This window comes from Gastrolobium bilobum, unplaced genomic scaffold (assembly GCF_033153095.1).
Source record: "Gastrolobium bilobum isolate Gb01-03AN ecotype WA unplaced genomic scaffold, APGP_CSIRO_Gbil_v1 utg2264, whole genome shotgun sequence".
NCBI lineage: Eukaryota > Viridiplantae > Streptophyta > Magnoliopsida > Fabales > Fabaceae > Gastrolobium > Gastrolobium bilobum.
The window spans coordinates 26,977-52,452 of record NW_026899254.1 but is presented as its reverse complement, the minus strand read 5'-3'; the positions used below and the strand labels follow the sequence as shown (position 1 = coordinate 52,452).

At 34.8% G+C, this 25,476-nt stretch overlaps 2 protein-coding genes across 2 annotated transcripts; both read left to right on the top strand.

The window, feature by feature from the left end:
- On the top strand, positions 1-6,008 carry LOC133288837 (AT-hook motif nuclear-localized protein 14-like). Its single transcript, XM_061486666.1, has 6 exons — positions 1-353; positions 886-938; positions 3,217-3,348; positions 4,825-4,977; positions 5,340-5,631; positions 5,726-6,008. The coding sequence occupies exons 1-6, from the start codon at positions 95-97 to the stop codon at positions 5,788-5,790; spliced, it is 954 nt and encodes a 317-aa protein (XP_061342650.1). The 5' UTR covers positions 1-94; the 3' UTR covers positions 5,791-6,008.
- Positions 6,009-20,269: 14,261 nt separating this feature from the next.
- Positions 20,270-21,215, top strand: LOC133288788 (uncharacterized). Its single transcript, XM_061486608.1, has one exon. It carries the CDS (start codon positions 20,376-20,378, stop codon positions 21,213-21,215), a length of 840 nt encoding a protein of 279 aa, XP_061342592.1. The 5' UTR covers positions 20,270-20,375.
- The last annotated feature ends 4,261 nt before the right edge of the window (positions 21,216-25,476 follow it).

The window sequence follows — 25,476 nt, the reverse complement described above, 5'->3', positions numbered from 1 at the left end:
ATTTCCCTTCATAATAAAATAAAATTAAAAATAATTAAAAAAAATTGCAGTGCCTGTGCTTGTTTCTTGTTTCCCCTATTATCTTCTCTACTAAATGGAACGCAACGAGAGCTCGTACTTGCAGCAGCAGCAGCAGCAGAACACCACCGTGACGGCGTCGCCGACTAACGGGGTTTTGGGAAGCAGTGATGGGTCCCACTCTCACTCCCATTCGGAAGTGCAAGTAGAGGCGGCGAAGAGGAAGCGAGGGAGGCCCAGGAAGTACGCTTCCCCAGAAGAAGCTCTAGCCTCTAAGAAGGCTGCTACTACGTCGTCGTTTCAATCTTCCAAGAAATCCCACTCCTCTCTTCCAGGTTTCCACGCTTTCCCTTTCTTCTTATTGCGTGGGGTTTGTTTTCTTTCTATGCCTCCTCCACATATTATAGCTTTTTGGGGTTTGGAGATTAACATTTATTTATTTATTCAATGGAATAGCTTATTTTACCTATCTTTTTTTCGTACCTACTTTATCTACTAATCTTTTATACCATTAGATCAGAATATCAAGAGTAGAAATATAAACTGTTATTTGATATGTTTACTTGCGATTCTGATCTATCGGTGTTGGAAATTGGTAGGTAAGGTAGGCGTGAAAAAAGATAGGTAAAATAACCTATCTCTTCGTTTCCTTTGGCTACGAGGTAGAGGGTGTAAGTGTAATATTCCTTACAAGTCTAATATGGTTTTTTTAATTATATAACTATCACTCTTATTCATCTTTATATATACATCTACATTTATGTTTTTTGTTTATACAACACTTACCAACTAACCAGCTATTACTAAGTGCATGATAGAATCATAGAATTTGAATTTGATGATTCTGCTGTTAACTGGCTGGTGCAGGCAATGCAGGACAAGGCTTCACTCCACACATCATTACTGTTGCTGCTGGTGAGGTATGCATTATTCGTGATCCTTGAATATTATGGTTTGTTCATTTAGATGTCTGCATGTACTTGTAGAATCTGGTAGGTTTTCGAAGTAGGGAGTTTGATTACCTGTCCTCATATACCAATGCAATCGGAATCCCAAATGTTTAGTTTATATACTTCCAGGCATATCTATAAAACAGTGTACTAATGGGCTTGCATCAGAGACTAAATTTAGTCTAATGTGTGTCTACACCAAAGTTATATGGTTTGCTCAAACCGTTCCCAAACGTGTTGCTGTGAGCGTTCCAAACTTAAACGTAGTAGCAATAAGAACAGGCACAATAACTTGTGTTGATGGCACAATGAATGCAGAAACCTCCCATGGCTACCAGTTGCAGAGATGAGGAAACGAGTTGCACCTAGTTGCAAAGATGACAGAAAGGGGAGACATAGTCACTGGTTAGAATTGAGAAGATGAAAATTCAAAAAAAAAAAAGAATTGAGAAGATGAAAACCTAACCTAATACCCTAATTCTACAAAATGCACAGTTTCATTTAGCTTCTCGCTTTCTTCTTCTTTTTTTGGTAGAAAGCTTTTTTCTGTTTTTGAAACAATGTAATAGTCTTCTAATGAAAATCAATAGGCTTTAGAATTTAATATTTGAAATTTGGCTGGCCCATTCTCACGGTAGAAAAAACAGCTTAGAGTTTGAAACTTCTGTATAAAAGTTAATGAGTTAAAAATATACTTCAAAAAATATGATAATTTTTTTTAAAAAATATATATATTATGTGGCATGTGTGGCCTGCAATGCTATATGGAGCTGAATGTTGGCCAGCACATAGGCAACATGAGCATAAAATGGGAGTAGTAGAGATGGGGATGTTAAGGTGGATGTGTGGTTATACGAGGATGGATAAGATGAGAAATGAAGATATTCGACGAAAGGTAGGTGTACTACCGGTGGATGAAAAGATGAGAAAACATATATTGAGGTGGTTTGGGCACGTAATGAGAAGGCCCCTGGATGCTCCCGTAAGAACAAAAGTTTGTTACCAAGTACTCAACACAAAGAAAGGTAGAGGTAGACCGAAACTTACTTGGGGGAAAGTAGTAAAGTAAGACTTAATGGATTGGGATATAGATTGGCGGACGGTGTGCCTTAGAACGAAATGGAGAAAATCTATATGCTGGTAGAGAGTTAGACCGGTTGTTATTCCTATGTTCCAGATGGTCCTTTTTTAGTCTTTTTTCCTCTTTATCTCCCCCCTTTCTTCTTTCTCCCTTCTTTTTTCACTTATATATATATATATATATATATATATATATATATATATATATATATTATTACTGATTTATTTATTTATTTTTATTTTTATCTTTTTTATCTTTTTTAAACCCTTCCGCATCTTTTATTTGGGTTCATCTACCACCGACCCCAATTAATTTGGGATAAAGGTGTTGTTGATGTTGATGTTGATGTTGATGTTGATGTGGCATGGTTAGTTTTCTAAAGGAGGGAAACCTTGACACAGCAGTTGGTGTTGTCATCATGTGACTTGTAGGTCACAGGTTCAATTACATGAATTAGCCTCATTCAAATGCAAAGTGAAACTCCTTACTATACCTTTAACCTTGCATATAGTTGGAAGTTCCAATTCAACCCAAAAGCTTAAACTGTTGGGTGAGGACCTTTTTAATTGTTTATATTATTCTCTAATACACCCCCTCTCACAAGAGCCCTTGAACTTGAAATGTGGATATTGCACAGGTCCAATTTTTGGTTTACCTTGTGCTTTACTTAATTCCACTAGAAATTTTTGGTGGTGTTTGGGGGTGAGGCTCGAACTCGTGGTCACTGAAGTTCTGATACCATTTAGTTTTCTAACATGAATAATGGGCCTGTTCATAATTTTTTACCACTTAATAATATAATTTAATGGCCATGTATAGTGATTCAACTCTAAATGAATTTTGATCCTAAATACCAATTCTATTAAGTCTACAACTAACCTTTGAATAAGTGATGTTATGTATACTTACCGAGTTGGAGTTATATGTCATGATTATCTTCTTTCCACATATAATGAATTATTTCATTGAAATGAGAGCATTTATATACTTGTGAGTATTTTTCTGAATTTGGCCCTTTTCTTCTAGGAGTTCACCATCAAAATGGTTTCCAATCTTTTCTTCTTTAAAAAACTTTCTATGATATTTGAATATATTGTGCCCAATGTTATTAAATTCTTCTTTTGTCTATTTGTTACTTCCATAATAATTTGTGTGTGCATTCAATAGGATGTTGGCCAAAAAATTATGTTGTTCATGCAACAAAGCAGGCGTGAGATCTGCATTCTGTCTGCATCTGGTTCCATCTCTAACGCCTCTCTTCGTCAGCCAGCAACATCAGGAGGCAATATTACATATGAGGTAAAATGTTAATCACTTTTTTGAGAAAAAAAAATTCACTACTGTTGTATTTTATTTTGAGTCTTTGACCCCTATTCTTCCAACAATCTTCAAAAGGAAATGGACTGTTGCTACCTTTGGTCAAAATCTGAGCTTTGAGTATCAGAATAATCCAGGCTCAAAATCTTGTCCCATTTTTTTTATTCTCTGTTTATTTAAGGTTTTTCTCTTACCCTCAACTGGAGTGATTAAATTTTTTTCAAATTTGAAGTTATCTCTACTATTAATAAAGGGACCAAGGTTCTATCTTCACTTTTTTCCCCCATAACTTCTAAAACAGTCCTACCTTCGTTCACATGTTTCTCAAATGTAGTTTTAAAAAAACATAGGACTCTAAATGTAAATATATGAATTATAATTAGGGGTGTAAATAGGCTAGGCTTTGGCTTAAATAGGCCAAGCCTGTGTAAAAAAACATCGGATATGGCCGCTTGTTAGCCTGTGTAGGCCCCAAATTACAAGTCTGACCTGACCTACATTTAAAAAATAAAAGTCTTGGCCTAGGCTTGTTAGCCTGTTTAAGCCTATTAAACATTCAACAATTAAAAGAATAACTAAAGTAATATTACTTTATTATTCAAAATTATTAAAATAATAATTTATTTATTTTATTTAAAATAAATAATATGATATAGGCCGGCCTGTAGGCGTATAGGCTCGATATGTACAAAAAAGCCCATGGCCTGTTTTCTAAATAGGTTTTTTTAAAAGCCTAGGCCTATTCTATTTTATCATTTGTAACCGGCCAAGTCTGACCTAATATAGGCTAGGTCGTAGGCCGGCCTAGCCCATTTATACCCCTAATTATAATGAACATTATAATAAATAATTTATCTCTCCACTTTACTCATGTTTATAAATTGTTTTTTCTGTCTCATCATGTTTTCTCTCTGTCTATAATTTTAAGCATACACTTGTGAATGCTCACTGCTAGTGTAATAAAAAATGGTGGCCTTCCACCATTGTGGGGTTGGAGGGGGTTCAGATGCAGCCAACCTTACCCACATGAGCAGATTTTGATGGTTAAAAGTTGGAAATAGAACTTAGAGGTTTAAATAAAATAGTATGTCATTTTATGTAGATATCTCTTGCACTCCCCTTCTATGACAATTTGACCTTTAGTCTCCAGTCACCTTCAAGGGAACAACAGTACGACCTTATTAAAGCTGTGTGTATATATAGATTATGGCTGCTGACTTGAAGTTAGTGCCAAGAAGTACTAATGTAAATTTCTTATGTTATCATAGACTGGATTTATTAAAACGAGGAGTTATCACAAAAACATGGCTGATTGCTCAAAATAATCATTGCCAATGCGTATCATTTGCTTTCTGTTTTTTTGGTGAAGCTCTTTGCATGTTGAGTGTTGGCTTTGTCTTATGCTTGTATTCCAGTTCTCACTGTTTAACCTTTTATTTTTTTTGGCTTTGTTATCAGGGTCGATTTGAAATTATTTCACTTACTGGTTCCTATGTCCGTAATGAACTTGGAGGTCGGAGTGGTGGTCTCAGTGTATGCTTATCCAATACTGATGGGCAAATCCTAGGTGGAAGCCTTGCTGGACCCCTTAAAGCCGCTGGTCCAGTTCAGGTAATTTCATAATGCTTAATGAACTTTGGTTGATTGAACTTGAACTTCTGATGGGAATGTCTCCATATTTAATCCAAATTCTTTTAAAATACACCTGAAACTTCAAATTAAACTTAAAAAGATAGGGAAGACTAATTTATTCAAAATCTAAATAAAATGAATTAAAACCAAAAAAATAAATGAAATTAAATAAAAATTTAATAAATAAAATCAATAAATGTTTATAATTTGCAATACACTTAATCCAAATATATTGTTGATCTTCACTATTCTATTTTTCATTTTCCTATTTTGTTCACTCACACAAAACACGGCCTGGTATACTTTACAACATTAAATCACTTTAGATTTAATTCACACAGGTCATTGTTGGTACATTTTTTATTGACCCCAAGAAGGACGCTAGTGCTGGAGTAAAAGGTGATGTTTCTACCAGCAAGTTGCCACCACCAGTTGGTGAATTAGTATCAAGTTTGGATTTCCGCTCAGCTGTTGTTTCTTCCAGTGGGAATTCAATCAGGGGAAATGAGGAGCATCAAGCTATTGGGGGAAGCCATTTCATGCTTCAACAATGTGGTGTAAATGTGACACCTTCCTATCCCTTGGACTGGGGAGTTCGTCCGGATTCAAGAAGTGTTGGCTTTGAACTGACAGGTATGAACTTCGGTTGTTTTGGAAATCCCCTACCCCTCTTTTCTTTTTGTGGCGTGTTTAGACAGGAGACTGAAGTGAGGTTTTCTGAATGCAGGAAGAACAGGTGATGGGGCACACCAGTCTCCTGAGAATGGAGACTATGATCAAATTCCTGATTGAGATGTCTTTTTGGTTATGACAAAGACCAATCTGTGGTAGATAGATTATTTATGATATCTCTACTTACCAGCAATCTTTATAATTTGAGGAATGCTAAAGAAGTGTATATTTAATAACATTTGAAGTTTTGAGAGTTTTAAATTGGTCTTCTCTGTTTTTTCTTTATCTCCTCTTTAGAAATTAGATGATTATTTGGATGAAATTTTTATGAGAATTTAGCATTTCTGTAGTTTTCATTGCACCAACCATTAAAGGGTCGTAGCTTCAGAAAATCAACACTCGTTATCCTTGAAACAATGTTCTGCCTCATTTACTCATGGCCTATATATAAATCAGAGTTGAGTTGATGGCTTATATCTCTTCATTTTTGTAGCTTCGATACCAGGATAAATACGGCAAGATATATGCATGTTAGTTCTTTGGAATTTCGATGAGCTTCTGGGCAACAATTTCCTTCAACTTTTCAACTTGAAGTCCTCTTCTTCATAATTATGTTGCACATACATTATTAGAGTTCTTTATTAAATATCTTCTATTTTTGTCGTAGAAATACACGTTATTGCTGCATGATAATCCCTAGCGTTTGGTTTTCCACGCAAATTGTAAGATCAACGAAACTGTAAGTTGGCTATGGTTAGACGTGCTTGAAAGAAAGAAATATGTTAAATGGGACGAATGAGTTTCCGGAAAATGAGTTAAAAGAAAAAAAACTAAAAGTTGTAAGCTTTTAGTCGATACTTCATGTTCAACAATAATCACATCAAGAACATGAAAGAGGATCTTTAGAATTCATGAGTTTCACATAAACATACCTTTGTCCATAAATGCGGAAGATCTTTAACGGTAAAATACTTTCTCAGAGTCTTGATCCTTTTATGTTCTTGTATCTTCTTCTGATAGGGATGGGATACAACGCTCATAGGCAGACTCAGATTGATCGTCAGTTTCTCAAAAAGACTCAATAATAAGAAACTCCTCATTACCTATTATATAACTGCACCTATCAATATATAACTGCACCTATCAACAGTTACACTTTAAATAACTTCCTTAACAGTCAATTACTGTTATGCCCTTTTATTAATTAAATCAGATAACACTTAATATTATACATGAGACAAATAAGATTTAACATTCTCCCACTTGGCTCATGTCATGAGGTGTCCCTTCATGATTTAATCAAAATTCATTATAATGCGCATTTACTAGGCTAAAGGTTCCATACATTGACCTCATCATAAATTCTTTATTAGAAATAAAATCAACATGAGTCATGGCGGTTCTATGCTATCAAGTCGACATAGTCCCTTCCATGTACCACTATATTGACTCTTCTTTCGAACATGATACTTTAATAGGAAGTGCACATTATGTCCAACAATAATGTCTTCATTATGGACCATAAATATTTTCAATATCATCACATATACTTGCATGCATACATAAATTGAAAACAAGACAATATCATAAACATATATTCATCAATGAGCTCAGAGTGTCAACATTTAATACATAACAATAAGTATCATCATTCACTAGCTGACATAATGCCCATTTTACATACATGACCAGTAAATGTCTTGGGCGGTAATCCCTTCGTCAAGGGATCAGCTATCATAAGATCGGTGCTAATATGCTCTATAGACACTCTATGCTTCTGAACCTCTTCTTTAACGGAAAAATATTTCAATTCCATATGTTTAGCACCTTTGGAATACTTGTCGTTTTTAGAAAAGAAGACTGCTACGGAATTATCACAATAAATTTTCAGCGGCTTTTCAATGTTGTCGACCAATACAATCCCTGAAATAAAGTTTCGTAGCCATTTAGCTTGAACTGTGGCTTCAAAGCATGCCACAAATTCAGCTTCTATAGTGGACGCAGCAATTACAGACTGCTTCGCACTTTTCCATGATATAGCTCCTTCAGCTAAAAGATACAGGTAACCACATGTAGACTGTCTTGTGTTTACGCATCCTGCAAAATCTGAATCTGTGTATCCTATCACTTTAAGGTCGTTAGACCTTCTATAAGTAAGCATGTGACTTTTAGTTCCTTACAAATATCTCAGAACTTTCTTTGCAGCTTTTCAATGATCCATACCGGGATTACTTTGGTATCTTCCCAACATCCCAACTGCAAAGCTAATATCTGGTCTCGTACAAATCTGAACATACATTAAGCTCCCATCTAATGATGCATACGGAATTGCTTCCATTTCTTTTCGTTCCAATTCATTTTTGGGACATTGCATGAAACTAAACTTATATCCTTTCTGAATTGGAACTGGAGATGATGAACAGTTTTTCATTCTGAATCTCTCTAAAACTTTATTAATGTATGCTTTCTGAGACAAACCTAACAGTCCATGTGATCTATCACGGAATATTTCTATTCCTATCACATAAGTTGCATCACCCATATATTTCATTTCGAAGTTACTAGAAAGAAACTTCTTAGTCTCATTTAAAAGACCAAGATCGTTAGTTGCAAGCAAAATATCATCAACATACAGAATCAATAATATAAACTTGCTCCCACTGATCTTCAAATATATACATCGATCAACAATGTTTTCTTTAAATCCAAAGGAAACAACAGTATCATTAAACTTAAGGTACCATTGTTGTGAAGCTTGTTTAAGTCCGTATATTGATTTCTTAAGTTTGCACACCATGTGCTCTTTATCCTTTTCTATGAACCCCATTGGTTGGTCCATGTACACATCTTCATTACGTCACCAATGCCATAATAATTCTTAGAGAATCCTTCTCTGAAACTGGTGAAAAAGTTTCTTTATAGTCAATGCCATCTTACTGAGTGAATCCTTTTGCAACTAGTCTGGCCTTGTGACGTTTCAAGTTACCATGAGAGTCACGTTTGGTCTTAAAGACCCATTTACAACCAACTCTCTTGCACCCTTTTGGTAACTTAACAAGATTCCAAACCTTATTCTGTTCCATAGATTTCAACTCATCTTTCATGCATCTATCCACTTATCACCATTCATGGCTTGTGAAAACATTACTAGATCATCCTGAACACCTATGTCAAATTCAGACTCTTGTAGATATACCACATAATCATTAGAAATGGCAGATCTCCTTTGTCTTTGAGATCTTCTTAATGCTACTTGTTGTGGTTCTTCTACTATGGGTTCACTTGGTTAATCAACAATGATTTCATCATGAGTAGTGGGATCATCAACTCGTCCTTCATTATTATTGATTGGTTCAATAACATGAGGAACAACGACTTTGCTAGAGCTACAAGTCAATGGAACTTGTATTCTCACTTCATGAATATCCACTTTACGTGGTATTTCACTCCCACTAACTTCACCATTCTCAATGAACCTTGCATTTTCAGATTCAATAATCCTCGTAGTATGATAAGGACAGTAAAATCTATACCCTTTCGACTTTTCTGGATAACCAACGAAATAACCACTGATTGTCCTTGCATCCAGTTTCTTTTCTTGCGGATTGTAGTATCTAATCTCTGCCTGACAACCCCAAACATGCAGGTGTCTTATACTAGGTTTCCCTCCAGTCCAAAGTTCAAAAGGAGTCTTTGGAACTGACTTACTAGGAACCCTATTTAATACGTACATGGCAGTTTTTAGAGCATAAGTCTACAATGAAACAGGTAAAGAAGAATTGCTTAACATACTCCTAACCATATCCAGTAAGGTCCTATTATGCCTTTCTGATACACCATTCTGTTGTGGTGTACCGGGCATTGTGTATTGAGCACAAATACCACGCTTTTCTAGGAATTTAGCAAATGGACCCGGATGTTGTCCACTTTCATCATACCTTCCATAATATTCGACACCCCTATCAGACCTGACAATTTTCACTTTTCTATCTAATTACCTTTCAACTTCATTAATATAAATCTCTAAAGCATTTGCAGCTTGAGACTTATCATGCAACAAATAGACATAACCATAACGTGAATAATATCAATGAAGGTGATAAAGTATTTTTCTTTATTGAAAGCATTAACATCAAACGGACCACATACATCAGTGTGTATAATTTCAAGAAGCTGAGTGCTTCTTGTGGCTCATTTCTTTGTGTGCTTTGTTTGTTTTCCTTTAATATAATCCACACAAACATTCAAATCAGTAAAATCTAAATCCGGAAGGATTTCATACTTCACCAATCTTTTCATTCTTTCTTTGGAAATGTGTCCCAAACGTTTGTGCCACAAGTAAGCAGAACATTCATAAATTAAGGCACGTTTAGTACCAATATTATGATGCAGAGTCATAAGCGTTTCAGCAAAAAGATTATCAAGACATGATTTATATAATCCATCACACAAAGTACCATTGCCAATCAAATGATTGTGCTTGTACAAACTGAAACTACCACTACCAAATTTAAAAGAGTATCCAACAACATCAAGTTTGGAAATTGAAACTAAATTCCTAGATATAATAGGGATATAAAGAGTTTCACATAAGTCCAAATGAAATCCACTGTCGAGAATCAAACGGTACGTCCCAACAGCTTCCACCGGAACTTTCACTCTATTGCCCATAAAGACAAACTTTTTATTTGGCCTTGTGGTTTGGGTCATAAGGAATGCCTGCATTGTATTAGAAACATGAGTAGTACAACCAGAATCAATCCACCAAATATTATAAGGAACTTCAGCTAGGTTTGATTCATAACATACATAAGCACTAGGCTTACCTTTCTTTTCGAACCAAGCCTTACGTTTCAGGCAATCCTTTTTGAAATGCCCTTCCTTTTTACAGAAATGGCATCTCTTTGCATTATGTTCCTTTTTGTGGATTTTAGAAGAAGAGGCCTCATTCATCTTAAGGGATCCTCCTCCTCCTCCTTTCTTCTCATGCTTCTTAGCATTATTCTTTTCAGCTTCTTGATGCTTCACATAATTGATGGAATGAGCTCCATGATTCTTGAGTCTGGTTTCCTCCTGAACTAGCATACTGTGCAATTCATGCACATTCCATTTATCTTTCATGGTATTATAGTTCATTTGGAAAGGACCATACTCAGACGGTAATGAGTTCAATACGAACTGCACCAGGAAATTTTCATCCACAACCATTCCCAATGATTTCAATTTTGCCGCAATGCTTCTTATATCAATAACATGCTCATGAATAGTACGCGAACCATCAAATTTCATAGTGGTCAGTGTACTCATAAGTGTCCCAGCTGAAAGTAGAATTGGCCTTGAAGGCCAAAACATGCGTGAGGGAAAAACAAAATTTTTCGCAAGCGGAACACACATGCATATCAAGATACATACTTTAAGACGTATGTCATACCTTGTTCGTGAAAACTCAAGATGATCAAGGTAGGTCTGAAGGGTTCAGACCCTCTAACGTTGATCCACACCACCCGCGTCTAGATACAGGAACTCCTTCCAGTAAGGCCGCCGATTGATCACCACAATAAGGCTTGCTATGCGCTCAGTGTGTGATGCAGGAGGCTAGGTAAAAGTGTTTAGAAGAGTGAAGTGTTCTAAGAGAAAACCTCACAAGGGGCGCATAGATGAGTAGAGAAAGGCTTGGATTTTTCACACAAACCTAAGGAGGAACTAACCACTCATTAAGTACACAAGAGGAGCCTTTTAAGTTTCAAAAACAAATCAGATTTTTCTCCCAAAAATCTGATCAAAGTGGCGCCCTTGGGGAGAGAATAAGAGGAGTTGTTGCATTTCAAAAATTGCCAACAACATCCCAGAATATTCTCATGAGACTAAGTTCAAAACCTAGTCAGAAATCTGATCATGAATCATCATATAATCAGCTATATGGTGCGCCCCATATAGCCTAAAAGGTGACCAGATACATTTGAGTTAGTTGCATTTCAAACTTAAATCAACTCACTCAAATATTCTCCCAACAGACCGTATCTTCTGGAGCTGATTTTGATGATCAAATCTAGCCAAAATCAGCACCCCATTATCCTTGGATTATGTCCAAAAGATCTCCTCGTGATATGTTCCAACAAGATCTCATCTTATTCTTTTGTTATGAAACAACTTTTCATAGCCAATTCAAATTCGAATTTCAAACATTTGAATTCAAACTTTCAAACACTTAAATTTTAAATTCAAATTCAAATTCTAAATTCAAATTCAAATTTCAAAATTCAAAATTCAAAATTCAAAATTCAAATTTCAAAATTCAAATTCAAAATTCAAATTTCAAAATTCAAATTTCAAAATTCAAATTTCAAATTTCAAATTCAAAATTCAAAATTTAGACATTTGATAATTAATTTAACTAATTAAATTAATTAGTAATGTCTTGGACTATCCAAGCCCATACTTTGATCCATGCGCCCTCCACCCTATCTGTGGAGTTCCAAACTACTTCTTAGGCTAATAACAATTGTTAGGCCCAATACCTTTAATGCTAGAGCATCTAGACAATTAGGTGTTAGTGTGTGACCCATTAGGTCCAACATAGTCACTGACATAAATGGGCTTGGGCCCAATAAGCCCACAACCCATCCAATGACAACACAGAGCACTAGCAATGCTTTGTTGCCCCAGAACTAGTTAGATTAATGACTTGATCATCCTATTACACATATTTGGTTGCCGTATATATTTCCTTTCGTCTCGGTTACCTTCCCATAAAACCTAGGGTAAGGAAGCGTATCAACCCCTGCGGTTTAGGGTAAGCTTTATTCGAAATAGGAAATCTTCAATTTGCAGACTCTAAAGGCAGATCATCTCATGATCTCTTTTACTATGCATAGATTCCCGAGTCCCTGTAAATGTCATCTCGATTTCTCTGGTTTACAGATAACCTAATCTCTCACAGAGATTTGACGAATTCCTTCAGCTTATTACCCTAGCCATGTGCCCTATCAGGACAAGCCCAACAGCATACCTATGAGTCTCCATGTTTCAGGCAGACGAGGTGCACAATCAAAGTATGCCTTCTAGAACACAGTCTAGGTAATAACTTCTGGTCTTAGAAAAGACATACCCAAATATAAAGAGACTACTCTAATGATACTCTCTGTGAGAGTTCCTCATAAAGTCTCTTTGTGGGTCTATTCAGTGCGAGCTATACCCTTATAGGTCCACCCACGACTTTAGCTAAGACATCTCCATATCTGTAGCTCATGAGGTCTTTACCTTGCATCTAAATACAAGTAGATAAGTCGTGCTAGTCTTACCCGAGATCACTGATCCCTATTCTCAGTGTCTCTAGACTAGGAACATAAAATTAGGAATAAACATGCAGTATCCTTGAATCCTCATGATCGTGATCTCATCAGAGATACTCAAGAGATACCTATTTTATTCCAAGGGGTTTATCCAGTTACTCATATAAATATTAATAGTAATATTGAGACAAAATATGAAACATGATAAATAGTGTTTTTATTTGCGACAATATAAAAGGTCTACATATGTCCTAATCTAATCAAAAGATTGTCTCTAGGACATCCATATACTAACACCAGCAAGAGACTTATCAGCAGTTTGGGAGCGTTCTTCCGCAAGTTTCAACATTTCTTGGGCACTTTCAATCTGTGGAAGAGCTGACTTAATGTTGCTTGCAATGCTCATTTTCATGTACATCAGACTTAATCTGTTGGATCTTTCCCAGTTCTTAAAATGGTTTCTTTCATCCTCAGTGCTTTCAGGAGTAACAACACCAGGTATCGCTTCTCCAAGAGCCAAATCCATATCCATCACCCCAAGGTAAAATTGGATTTGCTCTTTCCATTCAGAGAAGTTCAGCCCATTAAAAACTGCAACAGTTGAGAACATGAAATGTGTAGCAACATGTACTGCGAGGAATAACATTTAAAACATTAATGCTTTGAGTCATACATATCACATACTAACATACTTCACAGATTCAAATATACTAACTTCAATGCATATTAATGTTCACCTTTAGGGATCCATTAACATAAAACGTTAACCATAATGATGTTATTTGCAATTTCATATAATTTGGCAATGATGCATACCCCAACTAGAAATATTTGTCATCTTTGGATGTCCAAATAAAAGGAAGTATACCAACAACACCAACGTCCATGTTCATTTACTATAAAACAAATAATCATCCTTTGGGTTGATCCCTAACTGTCGTATAATAATGAACTTCAATATACCATAACATGAACAATTATTTCATACCATTCATAGCATCACAGTCATGGTAATTGAAACAAAATCATAATATTTGAAATTAAAATAACTCTTCAAGATTTGGCCACTTTGGTGACTAACAAATCTACCATATTTAATTCCAAAACTTTGTCCAACTTTCATATATATCAATGTCCCTTCACGTTTTCCAGTATTTCATAAAATGAAATAAACATGTGACAGTGACGCGCTTTGTCAGTACAAGGACCAGAGAATTGGCGCGGGTCAGCGCCATTCTCGCGCGATCCCGCACGGCGATCGAGTAGGAATTCCAGAGAAATGGCGCCGATCAGCGCCATTTTCGCGCGATCCCGCGCCGTAGTCTAGAAGGATATCAAAAACGGTAGAATTCATTCATTCATTCATAATACAAAAATGGTAAAATTGATACTCTGAAAACGGTAGAATATCGATTGACATTTATGGAAAAACCCTAACTTTCAAAAAACATACCTTTGAAGTATATTGATCGTGAATTTTCTCAAAAAACCCTAACTTTTCATGAATTAAGAATTCATTCATAATTATATATGGAAAAACATAAATTCTTAAACACATGCTCTGATATCACATGTGATTTTTAATCAATAATTCATGCTCAATAACAATCATATCAAGAACATGAAAAATGATCTTTAGAATTTATGAGTTTCACATAAACATACCTTTGTCCATAATTGTGAAAGATCTTTGACGGTAGAATGCTTTCTCAGAGTCTTGACCCTTTCACTTCTTGTATCTTCTCCTGATAGGAATGGAATACAACGCTCATGGGCAGACAATGATGGTAATCAGTTTTCTAGACCCCTTATTTATTAGAAAACTATCCACTACTCCTAAAAATAACTGCACCTATCAACAATTATCCTTTTAAACAACTTCCTTAGCAATCAATTACTATTATGTTCTTTTATTAATTAAATCAAATAACACTTAATATTATACATGAGACAAATAAGATTTTACACAATCACCTTCCACTCGGTCCTCACTACCTCACCGGTCACACTATTACATTAATCTAGTTCACACTTCAACGAAAATATCTCCTCCCTCACCCCTCTAGCGGCTCAGAACAAAATCAACTTTTTCTACCTTTTGTGGACTTTCTTAGAACTAACTTTTGTCTGATTCTGAAAATACAACTTTAACACCTATAGATCGGAAATCATCAGCGATTACGCATGCTATAAGTTGATGGTATCATAATAACAATAATTCTCCCAACTAGTGGCTATTTCTTTTATGAAATAATTTATTAAATTTCCACCCCTCCCTAGTTGGTTACTCCTTTTCACTTAAAACCATACTAAAATATATAATCCAGGCTTTGACATCTTGAATATGGGTTTCTTGACCAATCAAACATGTCTCCTCCGGTTTCTTGGCCAAGTTGTTCATTTCTTACATTATTCAATTAATTGGTGTCTTCCGAAGCAAGGTTTTGGTTTTTGCGATTAATCTAATACCTCCTCACTACGATCAACGTCATGTCTGGCGTTGTTGAAATATTTATTCATGTACATGAATTTCCTTCTAGAAAGTCTGCTGTTTGGGCAATAAGCGTTTTTATTTTACGAGAGCTATAATAGAGTGAAACGAGAACACTTTCAATTCAAGCTGAATAAGAAAGCAACGTAGTCTCGACCTCGTTCATTATTGTATTCTGCACTCAATTGTTTGGACACATTTTCCAGGATCTTTTTCTTTGTTGGAGGAATCGGGAGCGCAAATATACGACATTTTTTTCCCACAATCACATAATATTTATAAGGAGAATATACTTCCATGCAGTATTTTAAAATTCGACCCGATCATCAACTCGGTCAAAGTACTGAGTCATTAGATCAGTGATTTAATCGGATTCAACTAAATTTTAAAATAATATAAAATAAATATTAAATTATGAATATTATGTCCAACAAATAAAAATTGTCCACTGATAATAAGTCTTTTGATTCTCAAACAAGTGGAATCAAATTCGGATCATGTTACTTGCAAAGTATATATATTTTATCAAACATGAATGAAGTGGGTCACTTAAACCCGAATCGACTCAGTTCGAAAAGAATAATTTTTAAAACATTCGCCTATGATGGATAGTCATACTTATAAATCTTACATTTATAAAGAATCTTTTATGCTTTATTGATAAATATTAAAATTAACATAATTTTGAAATATATAAAAAGGTTGTTTTAACTTTTAATCGTGTGCCTCAAGATATACATGTTAAAAAATCAAAAATCAAAAAATTAAATACAAGTATAAATATTTAATATCATAAAGTTTAAAGGTAAATTTAATATTTTTTAAAATAATTAAAATAACATTTATTTATTTTTATATTTTAACTTATCTCTGGATACGTTTCAACAAAATCCTATATAAAAATATGGACTATTAAACTGTCACGTGCATATTAATGTTAGTTTTTATAAAAGTCTGACAAATATTATTAAATGATAGATAATTATCAAATTAAATATTTTTATATTTTAATTTTTTTATACTAACCCTAACTACCTCTTTGAGGAGAGCCGTTACTTGGGTATCTCCACAAACTTCAACTTTTTGAGTCAATTATTGAACTAATTCTGAGCCGGGTCTTAGTCACAGTTAAAGCTCATTACCTCTATAAAAAAAAAATTTGATGGAAATCGAATCTAATTTTTTTTGAATATGTACTAGTTACTAGTTCTGATTTTTTATTATAATTCTAGATTTTCTCATCATTCAACCAACATTTCTAGAAGTAACATGGCTGCTGGCTTTTATAAGAGATGCTTTCTGTCATTATTTTTTAAATGATGAAATTGGAAAAAATAATTAAGATGTTTTTTCACCAATTTATGGATTACTCGATTAATCTAGTTTAAGTTGGATATAATCCCAAGGCAGTAAAACTTTTTCTACCAATTACTTACCCAAATTGTATATATGTATATGATTCTTGTATATATGTATATGATTCCCAAATTGTATATATGTATATGATTCCAATTAATCCGGTTCAAATATTGTCGGACCCATTATAGGAGGGGATTCTTCTAAGTTCATTTTCTCCGTTTTCAGAATTTGAATTCGAGATCTTTGATTGAGCGAAACAAATTTTTTACTACTTGAACCAAAGGTTATTGGTTTTATATATAGGATAACAACTTCTCCTGTTGGTGGAGAAGTTATTATTTTGCAGCTGACACAATAATTTGGAGAGAGAGAAGGGGAAGAAGTGAGAGAAAAAAATTGAAGTGGGCTCCGCCATTTAATGTATCTACAACATGAGAAGGCTATTCTCCTTTGAAAGAAGAAGTATAAACCCGTTTATATATATGGTTATTTCAAATACAAAGAATCATCCTTGATAATCACATTTAATGTGGTATTCGTTGGGTTCTTAAGCTCGACTTGGATTGGATGGCTTATTAGCACAAACCAGAGGGTAGAAATGGGTAATCTTAATTAACATTACTCGGCTAATTAAAACGTTTATTCTGTGATAAAATGGAAAAAGTTGTTGGAACATGTGATGGAGTACAGGAGGTACTGGTATGACGGGTACAGGTATCAATACTAATTTGTAAGTAAACATAGGATTATGCATGTGCAGTGTGCAAAAGAATCGGGAGAATCACTAATTAAGTTGGAAGAGTGCACAAATACTTGGGTTTGAAAAAAAAAGTGTTAATAGTAATAAAAATACTTGGGTTTGAAAAAAAAAGTGTTAATAGTAATAAAAATTCGTCTCGAATAATTAACAAACTATTAATTGATTTATAAACTTATCAATTATTCGTTATATATTACCTTATTTTTAATAAGTTCAAATGTCCCAAAAAGAAAAAAATTACCCTTAACAAATGTCTCACACTCAAAGAATAACACTTCTTTACAGAAAAGAGAAAGATATTATACGTAGAAGTTCAAGAATAATTAGTTTTATGCCTTTAACTAAATAAAGTAATTCTTATTAAATTCAAAGGATTTGGTTAACGGGCTAACGAACATATAGTGTTTGGATAGGCTCGTGGACACAGGTTCAAGTAATAGCCGAAAATCGCCTAGTCATAATAAAAAAATATTTAAACTTTTATTAATTAAAGGAAAAAAAGGATATTTAAGCATACACAACTCCCTATTAAGATACATATAAGCAGTGACGGAGCCACTTGATCCGTGCCTTGTCATCAATTAATTTTTAAAAATGTTATACATTTTTTTTTAAATTATGGTATAACTTTGGTATTAGTTATATTTTTAAAAATAATCCAACATTAATACTAACAATTTTACTAATTAAATCTTTTAGCGTTGGTTGGATCTTGTCTCAGGCTCCACTACTGCGTATGAGAATTTGTCTCAAGCTTGGTTTGTAAAGCAAGCAATTGGGCGAATAGGAGCAGATTTTTCCTTAAATCCTAAGCACTTTTAGGTGGTGTTTGGTTGGGAGCTTTTCAGCGGATATCTATGTTTCTCAAGTATGGCTTTTAGAAACACCATGTTTGTTTCAACGTATTTTCACTAAAAAACTATCTATCCAATTTGTATGGATTTATGAGAAACATAGATATCCTCACTATTTAGAAACCCAATTTGAAAGTGGGATTTTTCAGAAAACCGGTTATCTGACTTTTAATGCATTGTTGATTTCATAAAGTTACCTAATTTTCTCAGTAAAGTTTTTCTCCACCAAACAATTTTTTTTTTTACATTTTTCTACCTATCTCACTTTATCTATCTTTTCAATTATTTCTTTATCTATTACATTTCTCTACTATTCTAAAAAAAATTCCTCAACCAAACGCCCCTTAGGGAATGATACATAAACCCACCCCAAAAGAAAAGTATTGAAACCAGTATTCACCTCATCCCACTCTACACTTGTGATTAATTTTAATTTATATAATAGTGAATCATAATCGTAAAATCAATTTATTATTTATATAACCTAAAAATTATGTTTTCTAAAATAGTTAAACTACTCAAAAGACATTTAATATAATTAACTTTATCAGTAACTAAATTAAAAATTATAAGATTTAAATAAAAGATCCAAGACAATGAAAACCAGGATGGACTAACCCTAAAGCAACACCCACTGACGGGTTTAAAACCCACACAGCATGGGATTGGACAGGTAGGGTAAGTGAAATTGCCAAGCCTAAGGAACTTATCCAGCTTCATAAGATTCTCATATTAGTAAAGGTTAACCATATATGAGAATTAGACTTTCGTACAAACATTCCACGTAAAGGTTCAAAATTTGATGTGGTGTAAAGAAAAATCCCAAATCACGGGGATATGATAAGATTCTTTTGCATAAAAGGATATTAAGTATAATGCAATGGAACCTACGTGCCGTGATAATCTGGTGTATCTTACAAAAGGGGCGTGTTATTTTTATTTTTTTTATTTTTTAGGGGCGTGTTATTTTTATTTGTTGATTTCTTCTAATAAAAATTCCATTCTTCTAATTAAAAAAATTATTTGTTGGTGCATGACAGGCATATCATATACTTTCAAGATAAATTTCAGTTTAATCTTAATCACGGGCATTTAAAGTTCCCTCATCCACCTACACGTCAAATTTGTACTTGCCTTAATAATCAAATTTGTAAACAATATGCAAATGCTAATTCATGTGTTGTGTTACAAATACAGAAAGGAACCTAATTTATATTCCACCGCTCTTGGGACTTTCATTTGATGAAAAAAAAAACAAAAATGGAACCGTGATTGCCTGTCTTCCTCCCAAAGTAACTAAGTAAAACGTAATTTTCATAATTATGCCCCTTTAAGTGGATGACAAAATAAGTACGAGACAAAGAAAATAACGTAACATTCACACGCAAACAAGCTTTATTCCTTCTTTTCCTCGCACGATCTTGTTTGTGTATCAACGGTGACAAATAAAAAAGAAAACATAGCAACAAAAACGGAATGAAAGGACATAAAGAAAAAAAAAACAAATTATTTCCTTGAGGAATACGCAGCCACTTACGCAAACATGGAGCGCAAAACGTGTGAATTCATATTATAATAAAAAAAAATAAAGAAGGAAAGATAGTGGAAATGTCCAATCTTAAAAAAAAAAAGTGTCAAATGAATAAAAAATATTTTATTTAAATTATTTAATTAGTTACGTAGAAAGTGTAGTAAAAATAAATACATATTTTTATACACACATTAAATATAAATTTCTTGTAAAGGAAGAATCTATTATTGTAATGCCTTACGAACTAACTTACATCACCTTCATTATTCTATTTCTCTCATTCATCTTCCTTCCTATAAATATACACCAACTCAACACTTATTGTCACTACTTCAATTCCCAAACTGCACAAAAGCTAAAGAAACAAAAAAACAATTATCCGAAACAACACTTTGTATTGTGTTTGAAATAGGAAAAAATGCAGAAAGAAGAACAAGACATAAACAAAGAGTATTTGGACTCGTTGCTGTGTCCAAGCTTCAACAGCTACACCACCGAGCGACTCGCTAGTATCGCAGATCAAGTTGGCCGAGACCACTACGTGGCACAAAACGACGACGCGTTCAACCATACTCAAAACGACGACACCGATTTCGAGTTCGTCGCGTTTCGAGAGGTCGTCGACAACGAGGTCTTCTTCGACGACACCGTTTTCCCGCTCTTCAACCGCGACCTTCTGATGGAGCATCGGAGCAGCGTCGGAGTCGACGGCGCACGCGATTCGACCGCTGCGGCTCTTCAGTTTCCGATGGCGAAGTTGTTGATCGGAGGCGGCGAGCGTGATCCGGTGGCGCCGTCTTCGGAGTCGTCGTCGGAAGCGGATGATTTGGAGGGGGTTCAGGCGGGGACGTACTGCGTGTGGACTCCGAATTCGCCGCAAGCTTCGCCGAACAGGTGCAAGAAGAGCAATTCGACGGGATCGTCGTCCACCTCGAAGCGGTGGAAACTTCTGGATTTGCTTCGCCGGAGCAACAGCGATAGGAAGGAGTCGTTCGTGTTCCTGACGCCGTCGCCGTCGACGAAGAAGATGAAAGAGCAGTGGAGCTCAGGGAGCTTTGAGGTCACCGGAAGACCGTCGGCGAATGGTTTCGGCGGAAACGGCGGGGAGAAGAAGGTGGCGGTGTCAGCGCACGAGGCTTTGTACGTTAGGAACAGAGAGTTGAGGAAAGTGGATAAGAAAAGATCGTTTTTGCCGTATAGGCAAGACCTCGTTGGGTTCTGCTCAAGACGTTTGGGAAAGTCCTTCCTTTCGTTTTGAGGAGTATGCTTAATCCACTTTAATTATTTATTATTTTATTTTATTTTATTTTTAAAAAAAAAATGAATATTGGAAATGGATCATTCATTCTTTCTTTTTTTTATATATATTTTTTCCACTTTGAATTCAGTCTTACTTACATAACACAATAATTGATAACTCTCTAGTTCTCACACTGCAATGATTTACTAAAGGTTGCGTAAGTAGGGGGTAAATGGGTTGGGCTGGGCTTTGGCCATCCTGGCCCAAGCCTACGTCAACAAAAATTCAGCTTAGCTGGCCTATTGGCCTATTAAAAGCTTTATTTATAGGTCAAACCCGACCCATTTTCAAAAATAAGAAAGCTTGACATGGCCTACAGGCCTTGTAGGCCTCCCACTAAATATACTAAGCAAAAATAATAATTGTATAGAGTAAAGAAAGTTCCATTCATGCATGCACTAGTACTTCTCATAAGAAAAGAATGGCAAACAAGAAAGAGTCAACATAATACCTCAGCTCTAGAATGTATATCATAGAGGAATAGAGTCAAAGAAATGGGAAAAATAAGAAAAATACAATTACTGGATGCTGAAATAAAGTCTACAAGAGAATGTCATTCATCTAAAAATCTTTAAACCACCATCAAGACAAGGGAAAACAGAGTATTATTGAAAGATCTTCATCAGTAACATCATAATCCAGCAAGGTACCCATTGCTCCATGGTATTAAGCTGCAACAGCATGTAAAATTTGGAGACATTAGACAAGTTTTCCTTCATAAAATAAAATAGCACAAAAAGTAAGAGATATTGGTATTTGGTACTTTGTGTCTTTGCCACATAAAATAAATATTATTTTATTATTTTATTTTAATAAATTAAATAGGCCAGCCTACAACGCTGTAGGCTAGGCTTGACAAAATTGGCCTATGGTCTATTTATTAAAAAAGCTTTTTTATAAGCCTAAGCCTACTCTACTTTTCTGAAAGGCCGGGCCTGGGCTGGGCTTAATGTAGATCGGGCCGTAGGCTGGGCTGGGCCAGCCTGGCCCATTTACACCCCTATGCGTAAGGTGACTCTGTTCAACTCTGTAATATATCAGAATTTTCTTAAAAGGCTTCTTAAGGTTCCTAAAAATAAAGTAAGTTGATTTCAACAAATTTAAAAACCAAGGTAGAGAACATGGAATAGGAGAATATAAAATGTTTTACTCCAATCACACGAGTTATGTTCAATCCCTAGCCAAAAGTTGAGATTTTCTAGGAGTATTCTTTTATGTATATTAAAAAAAAAGTATTCTTTTATAAGCTGTGATTTCAATCGAGCGTCTTCACAATGTCAAACATAAGTATTCTTCTACAAAGAAGGATATTCTTACTACCAAAATTTTCTACTACTAACTTACTACCTATCTAATCACCATTGAATCAAAGAGAGAGAATGCTAAAAAGTTTTTGAAAAAAAGAGAAAATATTGATCGGATGGTGATTAGATAGGTAGTGAGTTAGTAGTAGAAGAATTTGGTAGTAAGAATATCTATCATCTTGTTCTATTCTAAGCTTCCTTAGTGTCAGCTATCCAATCCACATATAATATTACGTGCGTGACCTTTTTAAATCTCATTTGGGATAAAGATTCGTATGCCACGTTTTAAAAAAAATAATATACATGTTATGTTTTGAACTTTTTTTCTTCAAAATATCTCTGATTAACACCCTGTCATCCGCCGTTGTGTTAACTTACATTATGATAATAAAAGCGTTACTTGTCGAGTTAAAGATACAGAAGACTTATTTAAAAGTATCATTATAGCTTACCATTACTTACGTGACTTAATGTTTTCTTTTTCTTTTCTTTCTTATAATTGTCTTACTTCATTTATTATTTTAGATTCGATTCAATACAGCCTCATAGCCATACATAATCTTTACTTGACCTACACAACCACAATAATTATCAAGTGTCTGTCAAAATATAATAACAAGTATTATTTATGACAAAACCATGGATAGCATAACGACTATAAACTGGACTAAACTAGGGAACAATGTCCCACTGTATAACAACACCTGATAGACAACAAGTTCAATTTAATTAAGATAATAACAGACATCCAAAATATGGCTCTGAGTCATTTTACTAACATCACACCTTTTAATATACAGATTTATACACATCTCTGACAGATTTATACAAATACATGCATGTAGACAGTATTCTAAAACAAAAACGTCTATCCAATCTTCTGTTGCACACACTGCTCTAATTCTTATGCATAGGCTCCTTACCCAGAGATCTCTCCTCAACCTCAGAACTGCTTGAAATATGTCCCCATAACGCGAGGTGAGAATGAATCTCAATAAGCTCGGAGTTTATGGAGCAGTCTCCACCCACGAGTTCACTTTATGCAGAACATGTCAGACACAAAACATAGAAAACCATACAGTCTCTTAATTATTTAATTAAGTATTTTACATCAACACACAATTATATTCACATACGAAATCTTTTACTTTTATCTGATAATTTAGAGTCTATTTAATCATTTATAAAATCATTTCATATTATTTCAGAAACTGTTATCCATATTATCAGCAATAAAAAATCATCATAAAGTAGAATGATTAGAAATTCATACTAATCAAATCTATCAGTAATTCATATTAATCAGAATTACCAGAAATCACAACACTCACAATCATCAAAATACAACAGAATATTATATATATCTGTTTTACAAAATAAACAAAACCAACCGAAGACCGGATGCACTCATGATAATATCTAATCTCAATAATTCCACCAGAGCTAATGTAAGAACCTGCACCGTTAATTTAGGAATATAATTAAATTAAATTAATATAAGGGCTTAATAATGTTGAAAGTCGCTTTTCTGACGAAAAATGCAGATACCGATTCTGTTTCACGGTATAAGTGTGTACCGATGAAGTATCCCGGAAAACTATAATAAATATATGAATATTCCTAGAATAATATCTAGGACTGGTATAGCAAGTTTGGAGTCAAAATAATGAGAACTTGTGTCAGGACTGGTACGGGCTACGTAAAAACGCGTACCAACAAAGTGCTGCAAAAATTATAATAAAAATATGAAAAATCCTAAAAAAATGGCTAGGTTCAGAATATGAAGTTTGAGATTAAAATAATTAGTGGAGCGATTAGTGCTAATACAGTGGGATTTAACTTAATGCACCCATATATCGTGGAGGGCACATTAACCTAGGTCAGATTACACTACCTAAGTGCCTCCCTTTCTGATATTGAGCCTCCACCTTGCCACCCTCCTTCTTCCTCTTGAGAACTCAAGAAAAACTCATCATTTCTTTTTGATTCATTCTCCAAAATATTGTAAACACTTGGGTGTGTGATTGGTGAGGGAGAAAGGTGCCACTCTTTGAGTTGTGGCTGCTGCGTCTGAGTTTGGGTGGTGTAGGAACCATTTCATGAGTCGTTGATGCTCCAAGTAATGAGCTTTGTAAAGAAAGGACCCATCTTGAAGCTTATTTTCGTGGCCTTGTGTGTGCTGCACAGTAGAGTGGTATAGAGGCCATCAAGATCACCTCTTGTTTCTGTCTTAAGCCTTAGTGGTAAGCACTATCACCTTTGCCATTGATTTTCTATGTTAAAGATGAAGTCTTGACATGTTAAATGAGGTAATTAAGTAGCTAACATGATCACTGGTCTGAATAGGTCTAAAGATGCATGCTTTAACGTTTAAAAGTGTTAAAAATGGAACCTTGAAGGGATATCTTCACGAAATGCAGAAACTGTATTCGGTCGCGAAATATCTGGATACGTGGTTGGGGATATCGGGATACGGATATCCGGATATGGCCCCGTGAAATATCCGGATATTCTGGGAATTTTGAGTTGCGTACTGTTCTGTCCGAACAGAAGCCGGGATTGGGTTTCTGGACCCTTGAATGGTTAATATGAACCTCTGTAATAATTGAACTAAGTCAGAATCACCTAGATTAAGGCTTAGGGCTTTGGGAGAAGCCTAATGGCATGAAACGAAAAAGGAAATGTTGTCGTAATGTCATGAACTCCTAGATTACGAATGTTGATAAGATTTCTGGTCTAAACAGATTATGATTGTGTTGTTTGTGGACCTTGGGCTGATGTGAACTCTTGAGTTGGATTGATAGCTTGCGAGGTAAGCTTTCGTGTCCTCGATTTTTTCCATTGTTGGTTCCACCATACCTCATGGAGGGATGGTTTATATGCATGATGTGTTTTGTGAAATTATGTGATGAATA